The sequence below is a fragment of the Aquila chrysaetos genome, chromosome 3 (assembly GCF_900496995.4).
Source record: "Aquila chrysaetos chrysaetos chromosome 3, bAquChr1.4, whole genome shotgun sequence".
NCBI classification, from domain to species: Eukaryota; Metazoa; Chordata; class Aves; order Accipitriformes; family Accipitridae; genus Aquila; species Aquila chrysaetos.
Window position 1 is genome coordinate 17,737,071 of NC_044006.1, and position 23,283 is coordinate 17,760,353.

The following is a 23,283-nucleotide window of genomic DNA, read 5'->3' on the forward strand; positions in this document are numbered from 1 at the left end:
AGAAAAAAATTAAAAGGTGCTGCTGGCATACAACTTGGGCAGAATTTTTGATGCATGTGAAGATGCATGTATCTGCATTTAAATATTTAAATTGAAAATCTGCCAAAATCAACGTGCAGGGTTATCTTTTCACTTTTCAGCTTCAGCTGTAGTTCATCTGTGCTATTTTCTGTATCGATCAATTTAAAATTTCTCTTTATTATAGATAGTGTCTAGTTATGAGTTTTGCTTTCCTGCCTTCAATTTTTCTGTTTAGTTAGAACAGTTGCTATTATTGCTGAATGTTGGGATTTTAATGAATAGATAGAATTTAAATTGGAGCCATACATAGCAGGTTCTTAGATTTGTTACTTTTTTTTTTTCCATTACAACAGTTCTGGCTGCAGCTGCTTCTGTACAACCACTTGCAACACAGTGCTTCCAGCTTTCCAACATGTTTAATCCTCAAACGTAAGTGATTTATCATTGTCTGTTTTTGTTTGGCATTTGTTGATGACTTTAACATCTGAGAAAGGAAAGAGAATGCTGCAGAGGGTTTTTTTTGATGGGTGTTGGGGTGGATTTTGTTCAAGTGATAACAATTCCATCTGTCCTGTTGTTCTTCCACCCCCTACAGTGAAGAAGAAGCTGGCTGGGATACAGAAATTAAAGATGATGTGATTGAGGAATGTAACAAACATGGAGGAGTTATCCACATTTATGTAGACAAAAACTCAGCTCAGGTATGCCTGATTCCAAGGAGACACTGAGCAGGTTTTAGGAGTTTTGTTGCTTTGTAGTGTATAGAGGGACTATTACAAATACTATTTTCTTTTTCCTAAACTGAATCTAAATTTCTTGAAGTTACTTTGCAGTTTTTGCAGAATGTAGGTGGTTCCCTCCTGTTTTGAGTCATTGGGTGTAACTTGAATGCAGGTGTGAGAGCAGTTTTGTGGTGCTCCTACAGATTTACACAGCTGAAGTTACTGTGGAAATGCAGGCTGGAGAGTAGTGACCTCTTTAATTCTGGCATTTGGCTCTTCCTTTAAGCTGTGCTTTTGGCAAATGCCCCCAAAATGCAACAGCCCTCAACATAACTCACGCAGGTTCTGAGCACATAGAGCTGAAAATCTGGTTCACATTAGCAAGTGGATTTAAAAGAAAAAGCTACAGCTACTATATCACGAGTTAGCTGTTTGCTACATGAAATCCATTTTGTCACAATAGCACAGTGATGACCCAGATATAAAATACCCACTGATATTTAAAAATACTGTATTTGAACGTAAGTTTCCACTGTGCTGTTCTGTTTTCCAGGCTTAGATTCTGGTCACATTATTTTCTCAGTGTTTTCATCTCCCATCTTCTTAGGGCTTTTTCCCAGCCAGCCAGACTTCCCAGGCTAAGGGCTGTCAGTAATCAGCCATGGAGATATGATTTGATGTGGGTGAAAAGATTGCAGTCCCAACTGAACACGTGGTCTCATGTACTGTGCCAGTCTACGCTGTGGTGTGTTAAGAAATACTAAACCTTTATGTTGCTGTATCTCATTTCAAGGTTTAAGCAGCTTGGATGCCTGTGCAGGGGGAGGCTGAGAACAGAACTCTGTGTGTAATTGCTTAGTGCCTTAACCAGACCCTGATCTCAAGTTTCCCCCCTGAGGAGGAATGAGTGAGATCACAGTGGGAAGAGTTAGTACAGGCTGGCAAAGGCTGCTAAAGGGAAGGCTGGATTCTGTTCCTTAATATATTCTTTTCCTGTAAAATCTGTTTCAGCTAGAATCTGATCTGGTTCAAGAATTACTGGTAGTATTCTATTTTTAAGCAGGCAGCCAGAAAAATGCTTACGCATTACTGTAGGCATCTGTATGTCTTGAAGTTGTTGAATGTGAATATTGCAGTACTCCGGATTAGGCTGGTGTAGTGCTTAATTTGCAGATAGAACGCTTCAGCGTCTGGCAAAGGTAAAAGATCAGTCTGTCATTCATGTTAGATATCATCTTAGGCTCTTCTTGCCTTGCTGTGACAGGTTTTTTCCCTTTGTCCCAGTCCTTGATCAGGTAAAGACACACAGATGCTGAAGTTTATGTAGGAGAATTTTTATGGTACCAGTCTGTCTTAAAGTGCTGGACATCCTTCCTGCCCTGGGGAATGGGGAGTGCTTAATCCCTTTGAAAACCAGGCTGTGAACTTGCGTATCTAGTTAAGCATTTGCGATTAGAGTTGGTGATGACGGAACTTTATGGCTAGCCTGCAGCAGAGGTAGCCAAACTCCTTGTGCTTTTCTGTTTTGCAAGAGGTTTGTAATTGGGAGCCATTAGATGCTCTCTTAGAAGGGTTATCACGAGCAAGTCAGCAGTGCACTACTTACTATTTCAGAAACATTTGGTCTGTTTTGCAAAATCCTCTTTTGAAAAGTTTCATGCTAAGATAACTGTTAACAGTATGGTAATGCATCTCAGTAAAAAACTGGCCACTGCTCTGTTTTCTCATGCTCATTCTGCATTATTGGTTGATACTAGGAGGAAGGTAGCGAGGCAGGTTTGCCTCCCTCACAGCCATGACAAGGCAGTGTCTCGTGAATAGGCGATGGGGGATGTTTCTCAAGCTTCTAATGGACTGTAACACTTCTGTATTACAGGGCAATGTGTATGTCAAATGTCCTTCAATTGCTGCTGCCATTGCAGCTGTAAATGCATTGCATGGGAGGTGGTTTGCAGGTGAGTGGCTTTCATGTAGTGACCTACATTTGGTCATTGATTACAGAAATGACCAAATACTGATATTTTTTTTTTAAATCTTCTGATTAGGTAAAATGATTACAGCAGCGTATGTACCTCTTCCAACGTACCATAGCCTTTTCCCAGATTCTATGACTGCAACCCAACTACTGGTTCCTGTTCGACGATGAAGATGGATGTAGTCAGTTTTGTATATAGTTATTTTTTGGAGGAAGATTGAGTTATCTTTTATTTAGATAAAACTAAAGGAAAGGATTTAATGTCATTTTGTGTACACTTCCTGCTACCTTTAAAAATAAAATGAAGTAAGCAGAAATGCAGTGTGTTCATTCTCCCTAACTAGCATTTCCACTGTATACAAAGCTGTTGACTTCTTGTTCTGCCTTGTAATTCTTGTACATTTACTAAGGTGATCTGTAGGAACTGAGAAGTAGCTCATAGAAAACAAATTCTCTGTAAAAGGCAGATGGGACATAATGACATTTTTAATGTTTCACAAGCCTTTCTTTTAATGCAGCAATTACATTTTACATTTCACTAAATGTAGGTGATCTGCTAAAGGTTAATATCAGAGATAGACTTTATGAAGGGACATATTTAGTGTTTTGTATAAATGGAAAATTCAAAAGGCTACTGAAAGCTGACTCTAGACAGCCACTCAGCTTGCTTTGTGCTGAATAATTGGTAAGAATAGGAGGATTGAAGGGTTTTATTTCTTGATGGTAACTTTTGATTAATGTATCTGTAAAAGTTTCTTTGTAAATACTGTGTGAGGTGTGTCTAAGTTTCCAAACAAAACGATCTCTGCATTTCCAGATAAGTTTCTATGTATGCAGTGTGGCACAGTTGAAGGATTTCAGCCAAGTCTGAAAATTGGTAGGAAATACAGAAACATGTTTTGTTCTGGTTGCATATAATCTTTGCTCTTTTTAAGCTCTGTGAGCTCTGAAATATATTTTTGGGTTACTTCAGTGTGTTTGACAAGACAGCTTGATATTTCTATCAAACAAAGACTTTCATATTGCAACAATCTTTGTAAGAACCACTCAAATAAAATTCTCTTAAAAAGGCCTTCATGAAGCTTTATTTCTCTGTGTGCTCTCCTAATGTGACTTAAGCAGTGTGTGCTGAAGACCAGAGGTGTGTGAGAGATGCTTTGAAATGGTAGATGTTTGGAATACCACTCCTCCAGGAGAAAAGGCAGGGGCTGGTTCCTGCTGTTTTGAACCCTCTGTGTACTGCAGCTGTGGTTAAGGGCCTGTGGGTTTTCTTGCTCCCTGGGCAGTGGAGGGCTCTTGGCCCTTTCTCTGGCCTGTGGCAGATTCATTCCAGAGAGAACTTCCCCCTGCCCACCTCCACCTTTCACAAATGGTTGTGAATCGTGGGGATGTAGCAGTAATTGATGCTGGCTTTTAGTCTGTTTTCTGTAGGGAAGCCTGCCCAAGTGGATTGCCCTCTTGGTACCCCTTTGCCACCTCCCTGTCATTTGTCACCACTGGCTAATAAAACTGGTGTGCAACAAAGGTGTGGAGAGTATGTTCCAGCCTGGTGGGTGAACACAGGCTGGCCGGGGATGCTGCTAGTGCTCTGAGACAGAATGTGGTAACCTGGTCCCCAGCCTCTTGAGTGCTGCTGTTCACGGTGTGTGCAGCTGTGGCTGAGCTGCAGGGTGGCAGGAGACTGTTGTCGGCAATTCAGGAGGGAGCCACAGGAGGAAATGGGACTGGGCAAGTGGAGGCAGTAAAAAGGCAGATACAGGGAGGAGCTGGGAATATACTGCAGCAGGGTGTCTTAGGACTATGTGACACGGCTGAAGAAAGCCAAGCAAAGCTGCTCTCTAATTTTGCCTGACTTGATTTTTTTAGTTGCTGGTATTAATCTGCCAGTGCCAGTTGGAGTAAAACTTGAGCTGTTCCAGAGCAGCTGTGTTGCTCAACTTGGCTGTTGGTGGAGTTTCAGGGGTTAATGAGCTGCATGACAGCAGAGAGCAGGCTTTTAGTGACAGATTTGTGTTTCTCCCTCAAAGTGGGGGAAATAGGACTTGTACTAGGTAAAGGTTGTATAGGTGCTGGTTCAGGTTTTGCTGCTGCTAACCTGTCCACTATTATCCTTAAACAGAAGTAGGGGAACAAAGGTAAGCCTTGTTTCAAAAGACAAGTAACAGGAGATCGCAATGCTAAACTAAACTTTTCATAGTTAGCTGCTGGCAGTGCTACAGAGCCCGGTGAAGGGCAGGAGTAATCCCTGGTCTTCCCTGGGAAGTGTTGAGCACCTCGTAGACCCATAAAGGCAGACTGCAGGAAAAGACCCTGTTTCTGGTAGCATAGTTCCTACAGGTGAAGCCCCCTTCCCTTGCCGAGGGAATGAAAAAAGCCACTTCAAGTTCCTATTGCTGGAGGCAGCTGCAGCCAGGGCTCTGTCCTTCCCTTCCCTGAGGGGCTGTACAGCAGAGTACACCTCACCGAGGGTGTAAGGCTGCACTGTTCCATGCTGTGAAAGAGGCAGTGTAGGCAAGCTGTGCTGTTCTGTGCTGGACATGCAGTAACTTGCAGCACAGCTAGTCCTGAGGGGAGAGCTTTAGGAAAGGCATTGCTAGAGGCCTGACATGGAGGTTCGACATCTGCTGTTGAAGTCATCCTTGTGACTGATCACAAAATACCTCTAGCTGTCACGTGGCAGGAGTGGTTTTCCATTTTCCAGCAATTTTAATGATTTCTAGCTCTAGCAGCATAGCTGTACCTGTAACTGTGCTGTTCCCTGCCAGCTTCCCATACCCCCATGCTGCCAGGCCAGCTGGAAGAAGGTGCCTGAGCTGCTGTAGTTTGCCCTCGGTTTGCAGAAGGACTTGCCTGAGTCCTTCCAGGGTCCCTTGCTCTCTGTGAGGGCATTTCCCCCTATTACATGGAACTCAGAAATGGGGCCAGCTTCAATCCACCTGTTTTTGCAAGAGGAAAGAAATTTGATAGTTGATCTGAATTAGCCACAGAGTAACTCTCCTAGGCTCAGGAATGGATGAATGCAATGGAGCGGCTCCACAGCAACACATCAGGCATGTGCACTGCCCAAGTACCAAAGTGAGAAATGTGTGCACTGTACTTGCGCCTGTGAAATAGGAACTTTAATGTAGTACAAACGATTATTAATTCTCATTGTCATGGGAGTAAGAGACGGGAGGAAAGTAGAAATTTGGTAAAAAGCATGTTGACAACCAGCAGAGCAAGGAGGATGGTGCTTCACTGTTTCATGAAGAGCTCTCACTTCCAAGTATCTAAAGATTTTATTATGGTACAGAGGAGGAATGGCTGGACAGGGGCACTCTGGGATAAAACCCAAGCTCCAGGTTAGCAGCGGATTCCCATACCAATAGCCATGAATGTCCCAAACGTCCCACCACTTTGCATCATCGTTTTGCCAACTCCACCCATCAGCTCTCGTCCTCTCATGCCAATCCTGAGATAAAGAACAACACAGGAATTATGTAAAAGCTGAAGCCTGACAGATAACACACATGCAGCAGAAAATATCTGATTCAGCCAGCTAATGGTTGCCTGAGCACCCAAATCAAACACCTCCTCTTCAGTATAAATTTAAAATGATGCCTCCTGCCTCTGCAAGGAGACTGGCTGCAGTGCTCCATGCCTGAGCTACTGCAAAGAAAAAAAAAAAAAATGGAGCTGTTCTCTTTGGGGCATTTGAGTGACCCTCAGCAACAGCCCATGTGTATTTTTTCCTGCAGTGGTACCAGCTGGCACTTTACTCTCCTGCCATGCCACTAGCAAAAACAGCTTCACCTGCTAATGCCCCAAATACCCTTACTTTGGGGGGAAAAAAAAAATGTGCTGTCCAAGTATTTGACTTACCAGAGAATAAGAAGGGTCTGAGCTGTTCTATTACCACCCCATCTGGCTGCAGTGGCAGTATTTTTAATACCACCAACTTAAAACCTTGTTGTAAACTGACTTCCTATTTACCACTGACACCGTAAGAGAGAAACTTGAAAGGCCTAGAAGTGTCCAGAGGCATTTCTGTTCTCCAGTTCCCATTCACCTGAGGTCAGACCAGAATAAAAAGAATTGTTCCTTCTCAGGAAGGTCTCGTAATATTTGGCTTTTAAGCACTGCAGTGACTGTAGGGTCTAAGGAATTTCATGCACTTGACTTCTAAAACATGGAGATTTTCCCTCAAAAATGGTACAGCAGAGGTAACGTAGTTGTGTCATTCAAGTATGACAGAACCACTGTCACTGCTCCTTCTAAATACCCTAAATCTGTATTTTCTGCTAGCATTGTACCACTTACCCTCCAGGATCTGAGAGAGATCAGAAAACTTTTTAACTCTACCAGGTTAGACTTTGTGCCTTGTCCTCCTTTTCAGCTCACTACCAAATCATCACCCACGTTTAATCACAGATTAAAAAAACCTCAAGCAGAAAGAGTTCCACAAAATATGAAAGAGCTTATTTCAGTAATTCCTTTTCATGGATGATGTGCACCAAAACCAGTCAGTGAGCAGCACAAGAGCTAACTTGGAGCATTGTTTGTTTCCATGCTGGCATGCTGGGGGAAGATGGAATATTGTCCCTCTCCAATTCACAACGGGATGGTGCCAGTGCCAGCCACAGCTCTGCCTACACACTTGTAATTAAGACTCGGGGTCAGTATGGTAATTGCCTCCGTGCAGGGGGATGGGACACCCAAAGCAACCATGATGCAGATAGCCGAGGGCTTGCAGAGTACCTCAGAAAGCTTTAGAGCGAGGAGAGGGGTGCACATGTATCTGTCCAGACTGCTGCCCCTGGAGCTTATCTTCCACAGCCTCAGCTTCCCAACACAACCTCCCTTAGGAGTGGCAGGAAAAGGTCTGTGAAACTATGACCTCCTCGTACACAGCTGACCCAGAGGTGATGCCCTACCATCACCAGACTTTCCCATTTGAGGCCAGGGCTGACAGCAGGCTCTCGAACCATGGCTAATTTGGAGCCACTGGCAAAGTTTCACCTACACAGGACCGCACCTCCCTTCCCAATCCCAGAGCAGAGGCATTTCTCTCTGGCTATCGCTCTATCACAACCTGTCCATGGAAGCCATTTCCTTGGCATACCTGAGGCAGGAAAACGTGCCGAACAGTGCTCCTGCTGCCATGCCGACTGCAAAGCCCATCATGAAACCCATCTTTACTCTGTCAAAGCAGCTGGGCTGCGATTGCCCATATGGGCCCACGGTCACAGGCATCTAGAAAAGAAAGCACAAAAACCCACACAGATTTACTGCTTTGTCTATCACGCTTCTATAACCAAACTAGGCTGGAGAGCAGGCCCACGCATTTCAGAGCCTCTCATAAGTGTAGTGTCGGAGGCTTTGCAGGCTTTCAGGCTTGTTTCCTTGCCTGTCAAGCAGGAAAAGGCAGGGAGGGAATGCCATTGCCTTGACGACGGCCCCGTTTCACCCTCAGCAAGCCCCTGTGAGCGCCCCTACGTTTCCGAGAGCTGTTTCAGGACCTCACTCTGTGCTCTTCAGCTCCCAGTGAGCAGCGCACGGCGTCGCCTGGCAAAGCCTCCGCTGCCGGGCCCATCCTCCCGAGCTGCCGCCGGCCTCGGAGGGAGGGGAGCGGGACAGCAAATCTACCCTTTAGGAGCCCAAGGCCAAGGCGGGGGCTCACGCCGCAGACCGCCCTAGCGGCTCACCGGGTAGGGGCGGCCTCCACCTCCCGCCCGGCGCGAGGCCTCGCACGCGGCGCACCAGGGCCCTCAGCGCCCGCTCCACCTCACGAGTGCTCCGGCCGCGACCCGCCCCTCCCCCGGCCGGCTCGGCCCTCCACCGCAGAGCCCCGGGCCCGCTCGGGGGGGAATGTAGGGGGAGCAGGGCCGGTGCCCCGCCCGTACCTCGCTCCCCCAGGGCCGCGCCGCTCCGCGCCCTCCGCCGCTGCCCGCTCCGGCCTCCGCTTCCGGCGCGCGCCGTGACGTCGCCGGAAGGGGCGGGCAGCCGCCGAGCCCAGCACCGCGGCCATGCTGGTGTGGCGGCGTCTGGCCGCCCTGTGGGCGCCCCCCGCCACTCGGCGGCTCTCGGCGGCGGCACCGGCACCGCGACCGGGACCGGGAGAGGGAACGGGTAGGGCTGTGGTGAGGGCAGAGCTTGCCCGGGCGGGGGGCGGCGGCGGAGCCCGAGGCGCGGGCGGGCCCGGCCGGTGGAGCGCGGTCTCGCCGCTCCCGCTGGCGCCTGACGGCGGCTCGTTCTCTTCTCTCTTCTCCCTTCCTCCCTCCTTCTCTCCCTCCCTCAGGGCGAAGCGGCGATGGAGGCGGCGCCCTGCGGCCGCTCTACATGGACGTCCAGGCCACCACCCCGCTGGTAAGGGCCGGGCCTCGCAGGGCTGTGGTCTGTCCCCGGCCTCCCGCCTTCCCGGCGCCTCCTGGCTGCCCGCGCCCCCGGAACCCACGGCTTCCCCCCGCCCGGAACAGGACGTGCAGGGGGAAGGCGAGAAGTGATCTGTGTTCCTGTTGCCTGGAGCGCTCCCCCCTTTCCCGAGGTTAAGGCTCTCCCTGCTCGCCCGGGCACGGCCGCGGATGAAGCGGCAGCGTTGAAGGTTCGCTGTAGCGACAGACGCCTTGGGCATGGCCGGGTCACCCTCCGAATGGCCTTCGGGCTGGGCCACTACGCTCTTGCCGCCGCCCCCTGCGCAGTGCCAGGCTTGGTGCCCTCGTCCGCGTTCTGCGGGTGGGAGCAGCGGCAGTGCCGCGTTAGCACTTACACTGACCTCTGCAGGGATGGGTCTCACTTTCAGGGGCAGCAAGGAATTCATTTAACCAAAATACTTAATGTGTAATTTTTACAGAGTTTTTAAGACCTTGTGTTGCTTCTGCTCAGAAGAAAGGCCAGGTTGAACAGGGCTTTGAGCAATGTGGGGGGTTGGAACTAGATGATCTTTGAGGTCCCGTCCAACCCAAACTGTTCTGTGATTCTGTTCGTGCAGAAAATCCCATTCTTCTGTGTTCGTCTTGATGCAGGTCGAGATTACGTGTGAGGGCGTGGAACATAACTGCCGGATACTCATATTTGCCAGAGGCTGTGTTGTATATAACGTGCAATAACCTCAAGTTTTTGAGATCTGGCCTGAGCTAAACCTAGACACTGCAGTAGAAGTGCTGCTAATCCTGGGGCAGAAGGAGGGGGTGTAGAGGGGACAGAGATGTTTTTCCTTCTCTGTTTCTAAGGCTGGGTGGTTTGTGTCCCACAGGATCCCAGAGTCCTGGACAGCATGCTCCCATACCTGACGGCCTACTACGGCAACCCCCACTCCAGGACCCATACCTATGGCTGGGAGAGCGAGGCCGCCGTGGAGAAGGCAAGGCGGGTGAGTCTTCGGCTCTCCGCAGTTGTGGTTTTCCTGCTGGTGAGGAAGTTCAGTGTCAAAAGAAAATCAAAAGCAATGATAAAACCGTTGTAGTTAGTTAGTTCTCTGTGGGCTGGATTTAGCAGTTTCTTCTTTGCTTAGCTACACTTTAGAAGATTTATTGCAAGAAAAAATAGATTAGAGCAATTGAAATGGCAGAAGCCAATGCTTTAGACAAATGTGCCTCAGGATTTTTGGTTTCCTGAGGTCACAAGTGTGCTGCTGCAGTAATTGGGCTAACTTCATGTTTTATCTTTCTCCTAATCTTAGCTATGGGTCTTCATCATTTTTTTTTGGAAGTAATATCTACTGGGTTTTTGTCTACTTAACTTTTATGTTTTTTTATGACAGGCTAATGCTTAATACCACTACTGCTAATGACTGTGAATTCCTTACGTATTTTGTATTAATGCAGATATTTAGACTATTGTACCTGTAGCATAACTTTGTTAGATACTAGCTGTAATCCTTTCGAGGCTCAAGGGGGTATTCTTGAAAACATTTTGCATGTGTTTTGCTATGGTCAATTCACTGTATTTTATTGTAACAAATCAAATTTGTATTTCTCTTTAAACAGCAAGTTGCGGATTTAATAGGAGCTGATTCAAGGGAAATTATATTTACCAGTGGTGCAACAGAATCAAATAATATGGCAATTAAGGTAAAAGGTTTATACTGATAGTTATTTATTACGTTAAAATTATGCTCTTAAGAACTGTATGCAGCTTTCAACAGTTTAAATGTTAATATGTTGGCCTAGTTAGCAAATATATACATTCCTGGATTTACTCCATGTAGTATTCTGCTACGTACATGGAGAAAATATGGGGATGTTTTGGTGCCCAGGATGTGGTTTTGAGGACAGAGTATAATACTCAATGTTTATCTTGCATGCACCAAATACAATCCTTCTGCTTACATAATTAAAACCTTTATCATGAAATATAGTGGAGACGCTGATTACAAACTTTTTTCTGACTGACTAGGTATTGTTTTAACCTTTAGTATGTGGTTGTTCAGACTTCTCATTGTATATGACTCCATTGCAAGTGTTTTTAAAGAGGTGTTTCTGTTAATAGTGTCTAGAACTTATATCAGTTCACAGTTTCACAGGCTTTTTGAAAAGTGAGATGCTTTGAAAAATGAGTGCTGATCGAAATATGTAGTGTGACTTACATGTCAAATACCTTTTAGATCCATGACTTTGGGGCAAACAGGGAAGATCCAAATGAATTGTATCTAAATAGTAATTTCTTGTTTCTGATTGTTTCGTGTCAAGCTTGCTTTCTTCACTGGTCTAACGGCAAATTTCTTGTTCGTGGATTGTGCCTGACAGGGTGTTGCAAGGTTCTATAAATCCAGAAAAAAGCATATCATTACTACGCAAACAGAGCACAAGTGCGTGTTGGATTCTTGCCGTTCCTTGGAGACAGAAGGTTTTCGAGTCACATATCTACCTGTTAAAAAAAATGGGCTCATAGATTTGAAGGTAGGTTGTTTACTGACAGAAAGGAAGTGAAAATAGAAGAGGTTTTTGCTTCGAATTGACCTTGTGTCCTCTTGTTGATAAAGAGGAAGTGATGATAAATATTACAAGGTAGAATGAGAGTCACAGTCAAATCTCCATCACAGTTGGAGAATGATTTTCTGTTCTGTCTGGTGCTCTAGACCTTTTCTCAACCAAAACATCCATCTCTTATCCCACCATTCACCTGCTGTCATTCATACCCATGCAGGTGGAGCTGTTGCATCATTACAGAGAGCTCAGTGTGTGACTAGGATGGAACTGGCTTTCATATAGGAGTTAGTGGTGAAATTTCATGACCTGAGCTACTCAAGCCATCAGACACAGCAATTACAATACTCCCTTCCAATTGCTGTCCATGAACTGACCCTTCTGGGTGTACTGGCCACAGTCCTGGGATTTAGAAGTTGTATATGCTTATTTCATCATTTGTCTCCTGTAATACAGGACAGCAACAGTTTTATTTCTAGCCCCATCATCTGGCTTGGAGAGATGTTGTGTCTATGTGGTGGGGTAGAGGGATCAGGCCTGCAGGTGCAGAAGCATTAGTCATGTTCTCCGAGAACTTTGCTGGCAGACTCCTTCTTTGTGTGATGCTTTCTTGTACATAGTGCAGTTCCTTTATAGCCAACCTTACTTTGTCTAGATGTGGCTTAAGCTGTTTTGTGGGTGGTTAATTCATTAAAGAAAATAGTTCAGAGGAATGTATGAGGCGTAGCAAAAGCCTGTTCTGACTTGATCTAGTGTTCACATGGATTAGTGCTCTCACCAGGACTGTTTGTCAGAACCCAAGGGGTTGTTGGTAATGCACTCGTTAGGGGGCTGGTGGTTAAGACTTGCTAGCAAATTGAAGGTGCGCACAAGAATCTTGCTTCTGCTGTTAGTCACAATGTCTGTCTGTTTTAATATTTCACCAGGAGTTGGAGTCTGCGTTCCAGCCAGATACAAGTTTGGTTTCTGTGATGACTGTGAATAATGAAATAGGAGTAAAGCAGCCAATTTGTGACATTGGTAAGTACGCCGTGGCTTCCAGAGGCCAGCTGATGTCACTCCTGCTTCATTTTACTTAATATTTTCATAGCCAAGTGCTACTGATGCAAAAGATTAGGTGTAGTATAGTTAAGGAATAAATAATAATGCTGTCCCAAATAAAAACTCACTTTAAAAGGGAAATGAGGACGAAATTCAGTACTTTTACAGTGAGTATTGTAGCAATTATAGCCTTGTAGTACAGATCAGCTGCAGTGTTTCTAGTTTCATGCTGAATTGTATGATGGATGAAAAAATTGCACAGAATAACTGGCCAAATTTTGTTTACATACTATAATGGTTTATTGAGCGCTTGTAGTGTTTAAGAGGAGAAATGTACAGAAATTGGGGGGGCAGGGGATGGTGAGCACCACACTTAGACTCCCCTTCCCCCCCCAGTATGGCCATATACAGTCATGAACAATTGTTTGGAGGTCAAAAGGCTGCTGAAGAGCCAGGTTTCTGGAACAGGAGGCAGGGAGATGGTGAGCCAGGCTCTGAGCAGGCGGATGGAGAGACAGGGACCTCAGAGCAGTCTGGCAAAGCAGGTAAAGGGAGAGCTGGTGAGCCAGGGTCGTTGGAGCAGGCAGGGTGAGCACGTGGCCCACGTGCAGCTCCTTGGATCCCACAGTGATTCCTTGATAATGTTTCCCATGACAATGACAAAACACCCCGCCCCCTTCATATTCAAGATGTCCTTCCATAAGATGTTTGAGTTTTTACACAGTTTTTAGGCTTTGGCCTCTGTCCTGGAGCTTATACTGCATGATTCTGGAGGGTATTGTCTTCCCGTGCTGTGGCTTCTTATCCTGTTGTGCAGCTGATTTTCCTCTTGCTTAGCTGCTGCATTTTTTTTTCTTTATTATGCTCAAAGCAGCATTTTCCCCAAGGCTCTTCAAGGTTATGTTTCTTCATTGACAAGTAATTGACCATCAGCGAGTTGCTTATAGGCTTGAGGACTCGTATTTTCCTCCTGTGCTTGTATTGTCAAGGCCATTACTGTTTTCCGATGCTTAAATGCCAGAGATAACCTGGTACCAAGCTCTGGTTCCAACAGCAATTTCTCATAACACAGTGATAACCGGTCTAATAGGCCAGGACTGGGGCCTTGCAGAGTTAACCTAAGGCCCCGTTAGCGTGAGGCGTATGGCCTGATATTAGCAGTAGCAATGCTGTTCTTGCTGGACCACAGGAGGACAGCCTTTCCTGTGAAAGATAACGCTGAACTTTTTGTGCAAAGGAGAGGTCTGGGTTGCAACCATGCTAGGTATGAATTCTGTGGAAGATGAGTTGAGTTTTTTGATGACAAGAATAAAAAATATTTTAAGTTCGCTGCCCGTGAATATTACATTATTTTGTTCTGTAGTATATTTTAACTCTGGATGCAGAAACATTGATTACAGGCTTGAGTGACTTCAGGTGGGAGTAATCAGCATGTGTGAGGACTAGTGGCAATTCTGAGAAGGTTTTTGAAGCTGAGTTTTGTAATACTTGGAAAATAGAGGAAATGGCATTAAAATACTTGGCAAGTATAAACTTGAAAGTAAAGCTGGCTCATACTGGACTGGTGTTGAGAAGAAAAAGAATCAAGAAAAAAAACTTTAATTTTGTCCAGCTGTGGAGTTGTCCCTGTAGGGAAACTTGGATGTCCCATGCAGCCATTTGTACTTAAACTTGGTAGGTGTTGGTTTGGAAACAATCTAACTTCTTAACAGCAGAAGACTTTTCAACTTCTCAGCTGGAGAAATTTACCATAGTCTTACCTGCTGACCTGCCTAAACCTGTGCCCAGCTAGGCATCAGCTAGAATAGCTCCTACACAGCTTTACTGTAAAAGAAACATGACCACACCCATTTCTTCCTTTGTCGCCTCAGAACTGGTCCTTGCTATAAACTGATGCTTTAGATTCATTGTTGGCATCACTGGAATCGTAACGATTAGATGAGATAATGCGGGGTTTTTTTGCTTTTGTGTTTTTATTACAGGTGAGATCTGCCGTGAGCATAAGGTTTTCTTCCACACAGATGCTGCACAAGCAATTGGTAAAATTCCTATGGATGTCAACGACATGAAAATTGATCTAATGAGCATCAGTGGCCATAAAATTTATGGGCCCAAAGGTATGTACTGAAGTGCATTTCTAGAGAATTGTTGTTTCCATGCCTACCTTAAGGTAACTACACAAGCTATGAAGTTAAACCTGTCTGTCATAGTGACTGTTATTTAAACTGTAGAAAACTATTCTAAGACTGGTATTGGACTGACTTTGGAGTAGTTCAGGCACTGCTACCAGACCTAGAGCTGCCGTAAGTGGATCTTCAGTGCTCTGCTTGGTGTGAAGCAGCACTGATGCTGAAATGGTTGAAATAAAATCACTGCGTTATAGGGCAAAGTTTAGACCCAAGTGTAACTTGCAATGAGGAGACCAAAAGGTAACTGGAAAGTTTAAATTCTTAGTGATTTTGGTTGTCTTCTACTTCCAATGGCTTCTTCCCTCCAACCCCATTTGTGCATCTTTGCAGAATGGGCTTTAAAGTCTGGCTGTGGATTTTCTAGTTGACACCCAAACAGTAAAAGTTCAGCTATTATCACTGTCACAGTCCATTTAGTTTGTAACACTGCATGTAGAAAGACAGAAATCAAGTTTGCTGTATTCTGTGTGCTATTCAGAAACAAAAGGCAAAATTGTTATTTTTTCAATATGTCTTCTTTTTCTGTACAAGCTCTCCTGAGAGCTGTAGACATATCTCTGGACAAGGACTAAGTTTTCAACCAATAACTTTGGGTAGGTGACAGACATAAATTTTCACAACTTAATATGACCAGAAGTTGCAACCATTCTTCCTGTGGTGACAGTCACTCATTGGGTATGCCAAGGCACACGAAGACATGGAAATCAGGTTTCTAGGTGAGGAGACTAGAGTGTAAAATCGGCTGGCTGTCAAAACTGGCTCATCTAATCTACCCATTGGAAATTGGTGCCACTGATGAGTCTCCCTAATGAGAAGAAAGGGAGAGGACTCCTGGGACTGGTGGTGGCCTGGTAATTCAGGGAAAGGAGTTCTTTCAGAGCTTTCCGTTGGAGGTCAGTAAGGGAACATCAATGAATGAAATATCTGCACATAAGAACTTCAGTGCAAAGGGATGAACTTCAGCTGTGCACAGGAATTGTGAGAAGTAAGGGAAGTACTGAGTCCTTAGGTGGCTGAAGCACACTGGGAGAAACTCAGCTTCTCCCATGGCTGAAGCTGTGGGAGCCTGAATGAAGAGGAACGTGAACAGTGGGAACAAACACCATTTCCTAGAAAATATTGTGTTTCTGTATGTGTTCACTACATTTGTCTACAGTGAGGTGTCCAAATATGTGTTTGCTGTGGAAATAAGGAGCGTTTCCAAAGCTTGGAGTCCCTTTTCGTAATTTCAGAACTGTGGGTGTATACTTAAACAGCTTTCCTTGTTTTCAAGGGGTTGGCGCTGTCTATGTTCGCCGACGACCACGCGTCAGGCTAGAACCCCTGCAAAGTGGGGGAGGCCAGGAGCGAGGACTGCGGTCTGGGACTGTGCCCACTCCTTTAGCAGTGGGCCTGGGTGCAGCGTGTGAAGTGGCACAGCAAGAGATGGAGGTATGTGGGAGAAGATACTTGTCCTGGATTCCAGAAAAATAATATAACAGAGTCAGTTAGGTCTTAGATTCCTTGGGTCTTTTTGTATCCATGTGCCTGAATTAAATTTGGTTCTCATGTTTTAACATTAAGTAAATGTTTTGAGATCTTCAAGGACATTTTTGGGTAGTTGGAAGTTGATTTTCAGCTTTAAGTTGTGGTTTTTGTTTTTGTTTTTTTTTTTCCTCTTGAAGTGGTTTGAATCTTGGCTTTCTACAACACGTTTACATTTGACAGTTTTGGTGAAATACGGCTTTAAGTGCTTGTACTCATCTCTCCATTCTGCACGCGTATTAGCAGCATCTCTGAAATGGAATAAATCATGTTTATGTAATGTATATTGAAAAAAATAAGACTTCCTAGTCCATTATCATACCTATTAAATGCATGTAAGTTCAAGTTTACTGCAGCTTTGCAACTAAGAATTTTTCTTTTCCTAGCTTGGACAGTAGAGGTTTATTTGCTAGGTCTGGTGTCTAAGCCTCTGTGTGCTGCTATATCTGTTTGTGGGCACCAATGCATTCCTTAGAGCTGGAATGTAAAAATCCTTTAATATAGTGCCAGTGGGATGCATAAGCCAGATACCTGTACGCATAGGATCAAGCTTCTTCCTCAGAGAGAGGCAGAGATCTGCCATCTGAGCTGTGTGGTTATGGAAGCCTTGTTAGAGGCTGGAGAGCCTGCAGAGCCCGAATTCTGCACAAGCCTCGGATCTGGATTCTCTTCCTTGCCTGGCACAGTTTTGGTGTTTCTAAACTAAGTAATATTTGCCATAGCCTTGTTTTCTTCTAAAGCTTTTTCAAGCATGTAAACAAGCATGAATTGCATGTGTGTGTCTGGTTGTTTCTGTGCACCGGAGCTGATACCATACCTTGCTGCTTTTTTAGTGTAAGTGACCTCATTTTTTAGTCTAGAACGAGACACTGCGTGTGGGCAGTTCTCATTGCATAGGTTGCATGTTGTAAAAGCTGAGTTCACAGTAATTTATGAGTCTATGTCTTTATGTAGTACAGTTTGAGGGCTCCTAGGGAAATAGGGGACACTTACCATAATGGGTGCCCGTTCTTGTGTTGCAGAATGCATCATCCTGTGCATTGCCTAACTTGTCTTTAAACACAAAGAACTCAGTGCTTTTATGAAAGCCAATTTGGCTGATTGTATATATAGATATTTCTGTATGGTTTGGAATACTTTTTGAAGGGTGAGCTAGCTAGGACCAAATTGGTTAATTCTCTTTTAAAACAGTCCCTGGAGTAGGCAAAGTTTGACAGTTTCTGATGTGTTCTTTCCCTAGTAAACCCAGCTACTTAAGTCTGCTCAGGTCTGGTGACACAAAGCAGTTTGAGTGAGGTCAAACTGTGCACTGTTTATTATTTTGACCTCTTTTTCTGATTTCTTTGCTAGTATGACCATAAGCGAATCTCACAACTGGCAGAACGACTGGTTACAAAAATAATGAGTGAAGTTCCTGATGTGGTTATGAATGGAGATAGAGAGCATCGCTATCCAGGTAACATTAGCAAAATCCTGAGCCCATTAGAACTGTCTAGCTCCTTGATGTTAGTGGCCATGACTGACTAATGCACTTTAGCTACACATAGTGCAAGTACTGCCATGTGGGGTAGGATTTGCCCTAGATTTCAGTTGATGGAAGTTTTTTTTTTTCTATTTCATTTATTTCTATGTAGGATGCATCAATTTATCTTTTGCATATGTGGAAGGGGAGAGTCTTCTGATGGCTCTGAAAGACGTGGCTCTGTCTTCAGGAAGGTAGGTGGAACGTGTGGGAAGGCTAGCAGTGTATTTTGGAGAGAAAATAATATCTGCTAATGGAGGTACAAATTGAAGAGTGGTCTCCTCTGTGCCCTGTGTTTGCATATTCTGTTAATGAGTCAGCCTGGCACTGATTGCATTCTAAGATTTTGGTTCTCTGAAGTGGCACATTTCAAATGCAGGTCAAATTTACTCATCCTGAAAGCAAAAAAAACACCAAACACCAACCTAAAACCCCAAACAAAACCAGAAAATCTAACCTAGAAGTTCCTACCTGCCAGCCTCGTAGACTGGTTACCTGCTATCTGAGTAGCCTTGACTTGTAACTGGCAGTGACGCTTTCATTCTGAAGGCTATCAGTATTTGAGCAGCTTCCGTCCTTCAGCAGGATTTCACAGAAGTGGCAGATTGTAAATAGAATCTAGGGAGGCTGGACAAATATCTGAATTAAATCAGATCATAGTGCCTGTGTTTAATGCAAAAGCAGAAAGAAAATTGAATACACTTTAATGGAGCTCTGTCAACTCTATGGGAGTGACGAGTAACATTTCTGTTACTGAGACAAACTTGATGCTTATGATGATGTTAACAGAGTGTAAAGTTGCCCTCTGTTCCTCACCTTGGAGAACAAGGTGGCCAGCATATCTTAATTAGAAATAATGTTGGCACTATGAACAGGAGGAACAAGTCTCCACATGACTGTCTTTGAAGCCACTGAAGATCTCTTCTGAGGCTGTGCCTTGTGCACCAGAGAGCTATAAACAGTTCTCCGGTTTGTGTTGCATGTTGCTACCTGTAAAATTGAGTAACAACATGTAACCAGTTTTGCCTACTGGTTCAAGATGGAAGTTCTGTCTACTGAGGACTATAACTAGATCATCTTGCTCTGGATTCCTCTGTGCCCTGTTTTTCATTTATTTGTTCTACTGCCAAACAGCAGGTTGGGAAGTCTTTTTTTCTTTTTTTAATGTTCCTGTTGGTATGTTACCTTCTGTGGCTAGTTCTGTCTTGGCTCCTTTGTCCTTTTTTCATGGCCTTCACTTCAGCTACCTCTTAGTCTGCATTCCTGCTGCTTCTGTTTGGCATTGTGTTTATTCTTACCGCATTATCTGTGTTCCCTCTTCTTACCTCTTTGTGCCGGTTTGGGCTGGGATTGAGTTAATTTTCTTCATAGAAGCTAGCATGGGGCTATGTTTTGCATTCGTGCTGAAAACAGTGTTGATAATGCAGGGATGTTTTCGTTATTGCTGAGCAGTGCTTACACAGAGTCAAGGCCTTTTCTGCCTCTCACCCCACCCCCCACCAGTGAGGAGACTGGGGGTGCACAAGAAGTTGGGAGGGGACACAGCCAGTACAGCTGACCCCAACTGACCCAAGGCGTATTCCAGACCATATGACATCATGCTCAGCATATAAAGCTGGGGGAAGAAGGAAGGGTGGGGGATGTTTGGAGTGATGGCGTTTGTCTTCCCAAGTCACTGTTATGTGTGATGGAGCCCTGCTTTCCTGGAGATGGCTGAACACCTGTCTGCTGGTGGAAGGTGGCAAATTAATTCCTTGTTTTGCTTTGCTTGTGTGCGCGGCTTTTGCTTTACCTATTAAACCGTCTTTATCTCAACCTACAAGTTTTCTTACTTTTACCCTTCTGATTCTCTCCCCTGTCCCACTGGGAGGGAGGGAGTGAGTGGCTGTGTGGGGCTTAGTTGCCAGCTGGGGTTAAACCATGATGCTCATCCTCCTAATTTATTACCCTCATTCCCCTCTAATGCCTGCCCCTTCCATTCTTTGTTTTCAGCAGCAGAAATACAAGCAAGAAGATTGGTATTCACTGGTGGTTTCTAAGAGGTTGGGGAAGCTGTATAGGTTGTTGTACAGAGTCATAGTAATATTAAATGTCTGTAAGCGACTCTTTGTTGGAGGAGATTAGTGAAGTTTTATTTCAGTGTAGCATCTGCACGTGAACAAAAGTTTGAAATTTGCCTGCCTTCCCTTTCCCCAGTGCTTGCACGTCAGCTTCTCTGGAACCTTCCTATGTTTTGCGGGCAATTGGAACAGACGAAGACTTGGCCCACTCATCTATAAGGTGTGTGGAGTGGTCTTCCCTAATGCTTCCAAATATTTTTCCTTTCTGCTGAAAGCAGGTGGTGGATTTGTTCCACCCCTCCATATGCACGTTATTCTAGTCCTTAATGGTTTTCGTTTGGTTTAGATTTGGCATTGGTCGTTTCACTACAGAAGAAGAAGTAGATTATACAGTGCAGAAGTGTGTACAGCATGTTAAGAGGCTGAGGGAAATGAGGTGAGCCATCTTCTTATTGAATGTAAAGACTTCTTAGGTATGATAATCATTTGAAGAGTTGGATTTAGTTGAAGGTAATTGTTTGCTTCAGAAATCTATGGTGTCTTTGTTTGTAAGCAAGCAGTGTTGTCAGAGTGGGTAGTGGGCCTGGGCCTGATCTTAACAGCAGTGACAAATTTTTAAGGAAACAAACCTTCTCCCAGATCCTGCCTGTGTCAGGGTAAGAATACAAGTAGGGCAAGCATGTAGGGCAATACCTAGAAGTTTCTAAGCCAGAGATAGTATTACTGAATTTATGTATCAATAAGTTGTTTTATTTTGGTGAAACTGAAAGACTCCTGACTCATCTGGACAGTGTCAAATGTGAGGGCTCAGTCTCCAGGAGACACCAGTACTTCATGCCCAAAGTGGGAGCAGGAAATCAGGTGGAGCATCTGCCCTCTCACCTGTTCTATTTAGGGCTGAGGACAGAGTTGAGGACTGGTTGTCTGAAGCTCACTGACCTCCAGAAGGGGAAGATAGGCAGATAGGTATCTCCTAATTCCTTGTGTAGTTGATGAGGTTGTCTGTTTGGTTATTGTTGTTGATGTTGTCCTGTGCATTTTAGATAGCCCTCATTTTTCTCCTTTCTTTACAGCCCCCTCTGGGAAATGGTGCAGGATGGAATTGACCTCAAAAGTATTAAATGGACTCAGCACTGAGAAAATATCACTATCCTTGGACTAGATGTGGATTAAAATGCAATTCCTGTACATTCCTGAACAAATTATGCAGCACTTCTGTTTTTTGACCCTTTCTCATCACAAAGTCCAAGAAGCCAGAAATGAAACTTGTCTTTATCCTGGAGAAAGGCAGGATGATGTAACACCCATTGCATTTATACTGACACACAGAAACTTATGCTAAAACATAATTTATTTGGAAATTTATTTTTGAATAAGAAAATTAAATCAGTGTGTTACTCCTGGGCCAGTGGAATCCTGGCAAGATGTTGTTGCTTCTCAATGTAAAACATCCCATGTAGCTGTTCTGTTTGCAGCACAGGCCTGTTGCCAGGGCTTCTGTACTTTCTTGTTTGAGGCAGGAATCCTGCAACAGCAGCTGGTTTTGTGCCACTCAAATGTGTTGTACTGTGAGAAGTTCTTAGATAGGAAGAAGCTAGGCATTTCTAGAGGAAAAGGATGCCTCAGTGTGGCTATGTGCCTTCACAATTAAGTTGTACTTACAGTTAAGAACAATTTTTCTGAAACTGAGTATTTTTGGCTCTTTTTCCTTGGTCTTATCTTTTTTTGGGTGATGCCTGTACAAACTGGTGTGCATTAATCCAAAACATCCTTCTGCATTACAGAGTTTAATACAATGATGATCCACTTCACTGTCCCCTCCATTGTGTTTTTTCCATGCAATGTTTTCTAAGTAAGGAAAGAAAACTTGAGTGACTGGGCGAGGAGGATAGGGAAAATATGTCAGCTTCAGTTGCAGTACCAGTTTAGTTGGAACATGAGTGGTGGAGGTGGTGGGGAGAGCACAAGAAGTGCAATGTCTTAATGGAGTCTGAGGTTTTTTTGTTATGGGCTTTTTTCTCCCCTTGTGATGGGTCCTTTGCTGTTACTCAGAGTTTGCATATGGGCCATTGCCTTCTGTCACTTCAGGGAGTCTTGCCCAGCTGAGCCTGGATGTTTTGTCTGGAGATAAGAACATGCAGCTCTGGAGTTTTCTCTGAGTGATGGATGGTACTTCTGTCTGACTAGAGACTTACATGGGAATTCATTCCCTGCAAATGCTGGTGAGAAGTGTGTGTTAAAAAGAGTTTGATGAGATTAATTCATATCAGTGTTTCTCCTTTCTTACCTTTGTTGATCTTTCCAGTAGGAAATGTAACCCTGTATTGTGAAGTGCCTTTGTTTCAGTTGCATAAGCAGACAGCTCTCAAGTTAGTTTTGTTGACTGATGGATGTTGTATTAGCTGCTGAAGTTAATATACCTTATAGACACTATGTCTTCAGTTCTGGATGGTATCTACCTCAAGGATGAACCATGTAAAGTAAAAGCTGAGGCTAAGTCTCACAAGGTGGATTGCATTACAGAAGCTTGTGCTTTTTTTGTTACCAAGGACAGATTTGGTTGGTTGTAATGCAGAGCTAATCCTCAGTTGTTCTATTTGAAATTACTAGCTTTAGCAGTTTTAATATTGTGGGGCTGGCACCTTATATTTCATCACAACATTTTTAAAACTACCATATGCATAAATAGGTTTTAGAGGTGTTGTATGTACTATGTTTTATCCTTGGGCCCTGTATGTTTTCTGGATTAAGCATGAGATAACACTTTCCCAGCATGTTTTAGAACTATATGTTTATGAAATTGTTCTTCGTGTTTCACAGATGATAAAAAATTATAGATGAGACTTAAACTTGGCTACTTACAGTGTTTTCAGATCCACCGTTCTGGCTGAACTATGCAGCACTAGCAATAAGTTGCTAAATTGCAGCCTTTCATTAGAGAACAGAGATAAACTGTGTTTTCTGTGAATGCTGTTAAAGTGTTTTGTATGGGGAAGTAAACTTCTTATGGAGGAGAATATTTACAGATGGAACTGTAACTGTAACTCAGAAGCAAGGGAGCTGTGGGGTTTTGTGGGCCTTTTTTTTGGTGATTAATTGGAGCCATCTGGAGGGCATTAATTTAATAATACAAGGTGAGGATTTAGTGTCACCATTTTGCAAGTGTCATAAAAATTGAACCAGTGTGACAAATAGGAATAAAATAAACTTCCAGTAGTGCAAGATAGTTAGGTAATACACAAGGGGAGAAAAAATTCTACTTGATGGATTTTAGTGTTTCTAAACGCTGATAGAGCATATCACCTAACTATAAAAAATATTGAATA

The 23,283-nt window shown here is 44.1% G+C and overlaps 3 protein-coding genes across 16 annotated transcripts in view; 2 read left to right on the top strand and 1 right to left on the bottom strand.

Annotated features, from left to right (window-relative positions):
- Positions 1–3,790, top strand: part of RBM39 (RNA binding motif protein 39) — a 32,739-nt gene extending 28,949 nt beyond the window's left edge. For 11 of the 13 annotated variants that reach the window (XM_030009878.2, XM_030009880.2, XM_030009881.2 and 8 more), the window contains 4 exons: positions 375–450; positions 617–722; positions 2,620–2,698; positions 2,789–3,790. In XM_030009878.2, the coding sequence (XP_029865738.1) occupies positions 375–450; positions 617–722; positions 2,620–2,698; positions 2,789–2,889 (362 nt within the window). In that variant the 3' untranslated portion in view covers positions 2,890–3,790. Of the gene's footprint in view, positions 1–374; positions 451–616; positions 724–2,619; positions 2,699–2,788 lie in introns of those variants that run through there. The other 2 variants (XR_005932130.1, XR_003922788.2) reach the window with 1 other exon arrangement.
- Positions 3,791–5,977: 2,187 nt separating this feature from the next.
- ROMO1 (reactive oxygen species modulator 1) lies at positions 5,978–8,710 on the bottom strand. 2 transcript variants are annotated; one of them, XM_030009890.2, is made up of 3 exons: positions 8,601–8,710; positions 7,820–7,950; positions 5,978–6,169 (listed from the first exon to the last, which is right to left on the bottom strand). In XM_030009890.2, exons 2-3 carry the CDS (start codon positions 7,948–7,950, stop codon positions 6,061–6,063), a joined length of 240 nt encoding a protein of 79 aa, XP_029865750.1. In that variant the 5' UTR covers positions 8,601–8,710; the 3' UTR covers positions 5,978–6,060. The 2 variants fall into 2 exon arrangements, with proteins under 2 accessions (XP_029865750.1, XP_029865751.1); XM_030009891.2 differs by lacking the exon at positions 8,601–8,710 and adding an exon at positions 8,403–8,423.
- NFS1 (NFS1 cysteine desulfurase) lies at positions 8,680–22,806 on the top strand. Its single transcript, XM_030009889.2, has 13 exons — positions 8,680–8,826; positions 8,996–9,063; positions 9,950–10,066; positions 10,683–10,766; positions 11,442–11,594; positions 12,548–12,641; positions 14,645–14,779; positions 16,125–16,282; positions 17,726–17,831; positions 18,010–18,091; positions 20,094–20,177; positions 20,304–20,393; positions 21,031–22,806. The coding sequence occupies exons 1-13, from the start codon at positions 8,724–8,726 to the stop codon at positions 21,092–21,094; spliced, it is 1,338 nt and encodes a 445-aa protein (XP_029865749.1). The 5' UTR covers positions 8,680–8,723; the 3' UTR covers positions 21,095–22,806.
- Positions 22,807–23,283: the final 477 nt, after the last annotated feature.

Bases quoted from the DNA above. Each gene is read 5' to 3' on its own strand.
- NFS1 (XM_030009889.2), top strand. From the start codon at position 8,724: ATGCTGGTGTGGCGGCGTCTGGCCGCCCTGTGGGCGCCCCCCGCCACT. The intron at 8,827-8,995 runs GTAGGGCTGTGG...TCCCTCCCTCAG, and splicing joins GGGACCGGGAGAGGGAACGG to GGCGAAGCGGCGATGGAGGC. The intron at 11,595-12,547 runs GTAGGTTGTTTA...ATATTTCACCAG, and splicing joins ATGGGCTCATAGATTTGAAG to GAGTTGGAGTCTGCGTTCCA.
- ROMO1 (XM_030009890.2), bottom strand. From the start codon at position 7,950: ATGCCTGTGACCGTGGGCCCATATGGGCAATCGCAGCCCAGCTGCTTT. The intron at 6,170-7,819 runs GTATGCCAAGGA...TCTTTATCTCAG, and splicing joins GGCACGTTTTCCTGCCTCAG to GATTGGCATGAGAGGACGAG.